The sequence below is a fragment of the Varanus komodoensis genome, unplaced genomic scaffold (genome assembly GCF_004798865.1).
Source record: "Varanus komodoensis strain SLA01 unplaced genomic scaffold, ASM479886v1 scaffold4, whole genome shotgun sequence".
NCBI classification, from domain to species: domain Eukaryota; kingdom Metazoa; phylum Chordata; class Lepidosauria; order Squamata; family Varanidae; genus Varanus; species Varanus komodoensis.
The window spans coordinates 2117533-2125614 of record NW_025335941.1 but is presented as its reverse complement, the minus strand read 5'-3'; the positions used below and the strand labels follow the sequence as shown (position 1 = coordinate 2125614).

The 8082-nt window shown below is 40.3% G+C and overlaps 1 protein-coding gene across 8 annotated transcripts in view; it reads left to right on the top strand.

Moving 5' to 3' along the window:
- The window catches only part of ACOT9 (acyl-CoA thioesterase 9), a 34619-nt gene that overhangs the window by 17512 nt on the left and 9025 nt on the right, over nt 1-8082 (top strand). For all 8 annotated transcript variants that reach the window (XR_006415908.1, XM_044442289.1, XM_044442291.1 and 5 more), the window contains 4 exons: nt 641-724; nt 1409-1512; nt 3098-3171; nt 6101-6168. Coding sequence is in view for 7 of the 8 variants with exons in the window: in XM_044442289.1 (XP_044298224.1) it covers nt 641-724; nt 1409-1512; nt 3098-3171; nt 6101-6168 (330 nt within the window). In the remaining variant the exon portion in view is untranslated. The remainder of the gene's footprint in view (nt 1-640; nt 725-1408; nt 1513-3097; nt 3172-6100; nt 6169-8082) is intronic.

The window sequence follows — 8082 nt, the reverse complement described above, 5'->3', positions numbered from 1 at the left end:
AGAGAGAGAGAGAGAGAGAGAGAGAGAGAGAGAGAGAGAGAGAGAGATTTTCAAGGGGGAGTGCAGCTGTTGTGGGGAAAGGCTAACTGTCCATTCTCCGTATGCCTCAGCATTCCCACTGGTTTGCTGCCCCATTTCTGTCTGCATAGCAATTAAACTTAGGGGAAAAAACTGTTTTTCCATTGGAAGGATATGGGACAAGCTGTGAATTAATTGTTTGTTTGTTTTTAAGATTGTTTGGGCCTGAAAATACTGACATGACTTTGCCTCCTGTGAAATTTAAATGCATTCTAATAATCATTTCTACTTTTGCATATGTAAATTATAAATCAACAAGTACATTTTATGCAGATTTATGTCCTATATACCTGGGCCATAAACCTCATTAAATGCTTAGCAACATGTCTGATACTAAATGCACGTGTTTAGAACCATCTCCAAAATCCAGAAGGTTTGCTGTTTGTAACCTCTGCAGTGCATCTGTTTGTGCTCTTTATCTGACAAATTGAATCAATTGTGAATGGGATGTTTCATGAACTTTCTGTGCTTGCTGGTACTCTTAAGAAAACTTTTGATGGCACAAAGACCTCATCTTTGCAGAGAATCATTAATGCAGCACCTCTTTATTGTTTTTCTACAGTTCTCATTTGTTATACTCACACAAAACAAGAAGGGACTCAGAAATCTCCTTTATCAATCGTTACAGCATTGGTGGATAAAATTGGTACAGTGTTGTTTCATTTATTAATAGTTTAATGCCTTTATTGGGAGTATATACTGTGTTGGGTGACAGTAGGAAGACTGCCCTTAATTCTGACCCAGATATTAGAGGGAAGGGCAGCAAAAAACTACACCCCTTTCCAAGAGTTCAATAAATATTAAGGTACATTTGTTGCCAAAATGACATCTGTGCATCCTTTCTCTCTGTAATATTTGCTCAGGGAAACATGTTGTGTAATATAATTGTCATTCCCTGCTTGCACTCCCAGCCTGGCACCCCCAGAAGCAGTCAGTAATGTAGACAGGGCAGGAAAACATGCTTAAATATTAAATGTCGAGCTTAAAATCTGTTAGGCATTATACAAGATTACAAAATGCTTTTCCAACATGTAGCTGATGGTAAAACAGGGATGGCAGATGGGTCAGCAGGGACCAGAACTGTGTGAACCTTGTGTGCATCCTTCATTTTCCAGTTGTTCTGTAGTGTGCCATAGCGAAACAGTAGAAAGTCATCCTCACAGGGGAAGGCAACCTGATGCTCTCCAGATGTTTTGGACTACTGCATCCATCAGCTTCTGCCTGCATGGTCAATAGTAACTGATTATGGGAGTTGTACAAAACATGTTGTCTAGTCCCGGCCTAAAGAATCCAGATGTAGCTTCTGTGTTGGTGTCTTGTATGCTTTCAGGGTTGTGGGAGCAGCACATTCATCCCGATCTTGATATCAAGTTCACTGGAAATGTTTCATGGGTAGGAAAAACATCCATGGAAGTGAAGATGCACATGCTTCAGGTTAGTTAATGAGTGCTGTTTGTACCCTCTGCTATTCTTAGAAACATAGAAACAGAGCAAGTCAGAAGGGGTCTCCCAGGCCATCTAGTCTGACCTCCGGCACCAGCCAGCTCCGCATTGCTGTCCCTAATTCTTCTCTTAGCTTTTGCTGGTTCTGTAGTCTGTCTAGCTTCTGTAACATGGTGTTCAAATGGCTGGGTACTGGAGTATGGCGGTCTGAAAGCCAAGCCAAGGAAGGCTTTCAGAGGTGAAACTGTGCATCTGTGAGTTTTACTTGATCCTCAGCTCCTGATATATGGTGGTCATAATTTCTTACGCTACCATAAATAAGAAACTAACTTGCAGCTACACAATTAGGATAATGTACATTTTTGGCTGCAATTTGGCTGGCTGTTTCCCTTGTTTGGTATGTTGCTTATACATTTTGTATTGTTCATCAACTGAACAGTCATTTTCTATGTTTTACAAATACACGAACTAGAATAGTCATACAAATTTGCTCTGTATAGCCTTGGATCCAGATTTAGCAGTATGCAAGGGGGTAGGTCAAAGTGGACTCCACTGTCCCCTCCTCACCACAGCCGGCTTTTCAGCCCAGTGGAAACGCTACACTGAGGGTTGCAGTGCTGAGTGGCAGGGGGAAATCTCTCCAGAATTAGGTGGAGGCACCTTGCATGAGTCCCTTCTGTCCCTGGAAGGCATATGCGGGATCCAACCCATAATTCCCAGGAACTTTTATCCCATTCATTATTCATATGAAAACCACAATTATGCACAGCAAAGGAAAAGTTACAGTGGCATTTTTAGAGTTACCTAATATTTCATATTTTTTGTCTTTTGCTGTTTTCTTTTGTCTACTGTTAGTCCCTTTGGACTTTCTTTTGGAGGAAAAAGCAGAGTGCTGACTGAAATCAAAAGAAAGTTCACTTTCACTGATCCTTGTTGTAATCTTGGACAGTCTCTCCTTAAGCAGTTTTTATTTTCAGATACAGATGTTTGATCTTTCAGGCATGTGAGATCAGGGCTCTTGTGTAAGAGGAATGTATTCTATAGAATTAAATAGAACCCATAAGAGTAGCTCTATCTGTGGTGACAGTTACCAGCATATGGTGTCCTAATGGTAGAGTTGTTATAGGACAGTTTTGGTCCAGGATTTCAGAAATGGTGATGTAAGGAAGCATCAGGCATCCCCAGATGTTGTTGGGCTACAGTTCCCATCAGCCTTAGCCAGTGAAATCAATGGCAAGGGATGATGGGAGTTGTTGTCTTGTGACATCTGGAAGTTCCTGGATTGTCTGTCAATGTAATAATAAGGGGCGTTTCAGCTCACATTTGTTATCATTTGCAATTTTAACTATAAATTGTGAAAGATTTGTAATTCATCGCTATAAAAACTAAAGTATATGTGAATACTGAAGCAATGCTTTTAATGAAATGGGTGCTGGCCTTTTTCCATTTTATTCCTATGCAGAGGTTCATGGAGTTTCAAACCAACATGAAGCCAAAACACCAAGATCTTCATTGGAATCAGTAGAAACTGAATAACTTGTTAAGCAGTATTTTCCTCCTTTTAATTTTCTTTCAGTTACTTAATGGTGTCTATTGCCCCGTGTTAGATGCAACTTTTGTCATGGTGGCCCGAGATCCAGAAAATAAAAGGTAATGTTTCGAGCAAGCCATTGGAAATAGTTCACAGGTGGAATAATCTTTTGGTGGTAGAGGAGGAAAGGGAAAAAACATGGAGGTAGAACGTTTATGCATAAATAAGGAGAATGCAGAGAGGCTTCATTTAAATATATTAATCCTAGAAGGCTGTAGGATGTAAAAAGTACTTTTTGTCATATCCATGACTTCCAGGTGATCAAGACATAAGCAAGGCTCTTGCCTTCTTTCAGGCTTAAAAAACCCCACAAGCCAGAGACAGGCAATGTGGTGCCCCTGAACTCTTTACTTGGTGTCCACAAAGACACGCCTTTCTTTCTAATTAACTTTTTGAAATGTTTTAATATTTTCTTACTGGCAGCTAGACTTGCATCAAAGCAAAGTGGGAGCATCCAGCTACTCCTCTTGTAATGTCCCATGAATGCCTCCTGGCACGTTCCTTGTCCTATGTGATTAGCCATGCTCATCCATGGCAGCCATTTTATGGTTGTTCCCCGGACAGCTGCTAAAATGCCAAATGTGCTCACAGGCTTCAAAGGTTGTTGTGACCCATTTTCTGTGAATGTGATTCTATTCTGGCTTAGAGCAGTAAACCGAATTAGTGCATCACATGCCAAATGGACTGGAACGTGATCAGAAATTTTCTGTAGTAATTAGATATACTCTAATTTCTCTGCGGTGGTGCCCAGTCTATGGAATGTGCTCCCCAGAGAGGTCCACCTGGCGCCGTCATTATTTGTTTTTCGGCGCCAGGCGAAGACCTTTTTATTCAAACATCATTTTAATTGCTAATATTATTTCCTTATTTTATTCTTTGGCCAGGGCGACTTATTTTATATTGTAAATTCATTTTATATTTTTAATGTATTATATTTTCATGTTTTGTGAGCCGCCCTGGGGCTTCGGCGAATGGGGCGTCATAGAAATTTTCTAAATAAATAAATAAATAAATAAGGAAGGCCTGAAACAAGAGCAACAATAAATCTTAAATTGTAAATGTCTAGTTCCCGAACAGAGAAGTGCTATTGTTGCATGGTCAAGCAGTTTGTAGGGGCATTGAAAAAAGCCCCTACAGTATTGGCATCCTTTTCCCCTTTGGATTTAGCCCACAAGAAATTATAGCAAATGTTTTGCCTTATCCACACCACAGACTCCATATCAATTTTTTTGAAAAGTATCTAGGCATATGGAGGGAGAACAGAGTTTTTGCAACTTGCCTGGTAAATTGCCAGAAGTAGCTTTTGAAAGTCCAGGTCTGAGAAAGAATCAGGCCTATAGGATTTTCGAATGAGTGGGGCTTTTTGGTGGGGAGGGGCAGTGTGAAAGGGCTATAACTATCTCAATTATACTTCCATATAGGATGTTCTCTGAGACATGTGGGTAGCCATGAGAATAAAGTGGGTGGTATTGTCCTTCCAATTCTTGATTCCTTAAAGCAGATTATTAAGAAGCACCCTTCTCCCCTTTGTTATCACTTAAGGGTGTTTCCTACTTCCTGCTTCCTTACTCCTGTGCTTAAAGTCTGAGCCCAATTCTTGGGAAGTGGCCAGAAAATGGCTTCACTTGCTGGCCATTGTAAAAGGGGGGACAGTCGGACAGCAACTTCAGAGATGCATGTGGATCTCACAGTCACATCTGGCCATTCCCATGTTGTAATGATGTGATCCTGCACATCTTTTGCAGCTAATTCATTATAAGAGTTTTCAGGACATGATGGGGAAAAGTACCAATAAAAGCTACTTTTTAATGTATAATAAATAGTATAATAAATTGATAGTTTTTGCATGTACAAAAGTATATTTTTATAGTTTAGAATGTGTTCAAGGTTGGATTGTACAATATAATGCTTTGCATGAGCACCTAAGATACAAAATAAATTATGTGTACATATGGAGATTTGAAGTAGACCGGGCATCTGTTAAGCATGGAGTTAGCAGCCTGGAATCCCTGGGACCCCACTGACCCCTGCAACTCCTTTGCTAACCACTGGCATTCCCTCCCTCCCAACTGAGGTGTGTGTTATTTAAATTCTTTTAATCTTGGACTAGAAAGCAAAATGCCCACGTCCAACTGCTCTACCCTTTCTCTTTAGAGAAGTGCCTCTGGGCCCATGTGGGCCCATTCGTCATTCTGGAGAAAGAAAGAAAGAGGGTCAGGTGACTCCCACCAAAAAATATTTTTAAAAATGAAACAGAATGAAATGAAAAGCTTGCTACATAGTTTGCTGTGGGGGATGGGGCAGGGGAGCAGTGGGAGCTTATTGGGTGGCTTGCAGTAAGATCTGAGAGGATAAGAAAGCAAGGAGGAATGTGGATATATTTTGGTGTGTGTGTGTGTTGGTGATGGGAAGAGAATGGGTGAAACAATGGGTGAATGATTCTTGTGTGCTAGGAGAGTGAGATCTTGAATGAGAGAGGAAACTGTGGGTTCAAAGGTACGGCTTTTTATTTTGAGACTCATAGCTTGCCTTTGCCTTTTGTTCAATGGTTCTTGGCAAGTTACTTGTTTCTTAGACTCACCAGTTTGCCTTTCTGTGAAATGGGGTGGCCTCACACAGCCCAGCTGCCATTTTGTTAATGAGCACCCCTTCCATGGCAGCCCATTTGTCATGGCACCATCAATACCTTCTTAGATTTCAGATGTGCCCTCTGGTCCAGAAAGATCTGGGGACCAATGACAAGCTATGGTAGTCTCCCTAGGCTATTCTGTTCAGCTCACCATCTTTTCAGGTTAAATAAAGTATATATTCTGAGTGAACATAAGTAAATGCTGCTGTCTTAAAAAACCACTTAAGCAGGCACATGCATGCTCGTTTACTAAAACAGAAATCATATATGCAGTGGTGGAGCCAAAGGGAGAGCCTCCTTGTTCATTTCTTCTTTTATAAAGCATATTGGTCTAAATATATTTTTGTGTGTCTCCATAGGCCAGCGTTTGTGAATCCATTGATTCTTGAAACTCCAGAGGAAGAAAACATATTCAAGGAAGGAGAACGTATGTAATGAATACCATTTGATACTGGGTGTATTTACAGTTGTGGTTTGCTTGAAGTTAGAAACAAGTGGTATTTTTAATAGAAAGTGATCAGAAAGTAACATGATGTATGCATCTCTAGAATTTTTGTTCCACATGTTTGCTCATAAAATTCAGGCTTTGAGAGTTCCATCCTTCTCTGGAGTATACATATTTTAATATGATGTGGAAATGCCAAATGAATGTCAAAATAAGGAATTTAATTTTCCTTGTTGTCTTGTTACAAACCTGCCATCTGTTTATTCTGTTTAAACCACGGGTTCTCAGACTTTTTGAATAGGGGCCAAATTGAAAGGCTGCGGTAACTGTCGCAGGCCGGTGGGGTGGGGGTGCCTGGGAGTGCGGGCTGGTGAGGTGCCGTCAGGCGCGCACGAGGTGGCTTGGTGACTCGCTCCCTCAGAAATCTCCCAGCGAGTCCAAAACCATCTCCGAGTGAACAAGCCAACACCTCCCCACCCGTGCAGCAAGTGTGCACAAGGGCAGGGAACGGCGGTACAGGCCGGATGGAAGGCCATAGTTTGAGGACCCATGGTTTAAACTATCCACACCTCAGTATGTTGGCAGCTCAAGGGGAAATGCTAGATCAGGGATGGAAAACCAATGTAGACTGGATGATTCCCTATCCTGATCTCTGTGGGCTTCGTGGAGGGGTCGTCCAGTGTCCCCTGCATGATGTCACTGAGTGTGGTCCAGCCAGTGTACTTCACTCCCTGGCCAAAATGCTGATGGAGCCTCTATCTGACTTTGCTGCATTTTGGTTTCCCAATTAAGGAATTTCTGTGCATAATAAAGCCAGGCAGGATTAATATACTTTGATCCATCAAAGGAACAAAGGGGATTCATTTGATTTTGCTTCACTAAGCAGGTTATATTGGTAGTCACTAATCTGAATTGCCTTGTATTTAACCTTGAGGAATTTTAGTAGCGTCATTTCTTATATTAAGGGATGTTGTTTTAAAGCTAGCCAACAACACTGTGTTAGTGTTTTCTTTTTTATTTCTTTACTTGCAGTATTTAGAATCTAAATATTGTTTAGTAAAGTGTCTTTAAGTTGTGCCATAGAAAATCTTCCAAAGCAAAATTCTAGAGGCTATTTTGCTTATACTTTATTTAATTTTATATAGGAATGATAAACTAGATGTGCTATTAGGAGGCATTTAGCTTGTTTGCTTGTAGTTTTGCATTATATTTATTACATTACCTGCACTTCAGTGTATTTATTATTATATTTATATTCTGTCATTTTTCCTTTCAAGGAACTTGAGGTGGCTTAAATAATTCTTCTCCTTTCAAACTTATCACAGCCTGTGAGGTAGTTTAGATGGAGAGTGTGTGACTGGTCCAAAGTTACCCAGTTAGTTCCATAGCTGAGTGGAGACTAGAACTCAGATTGCCTGAGTCCCAGTCCTGCACTCTTAACCACTGACACCACACTGGCTTTTTTAGCTGACAAGTAGCAGTGAAATATCCTGTAGAATTTTGCTTTGGAAGATTTTAAAGACAATGCATTCAGAGAAGTAAAACAAGAAACACTAACACAATGTACTGAAAGCATCTCTGAGAGATACCTCTCAACTAATTTTTGTATAATTTTGTATGTTTTTGTTTTTGTTGTGAGCCGCTCCGAGGCTTTGTTGCGATGGGGGCAGCATAGAAATGTTTTAAATAAATAATAAATAAACTAATGTTTGAAAATAATGTATCTGTAAATGGCTTCCTACACAGATGAACTTATGTTGATAGCTATAAAATATCTTTGAATATTTAGTTTTGAACATGTGTTTGTATCATTTAAACCTATTGGACAATATACAACTGTGTTATTCCATTAGTGCAAATAATGTTGCGCCAAGAGAAGTGAGGTTCTGAACTATG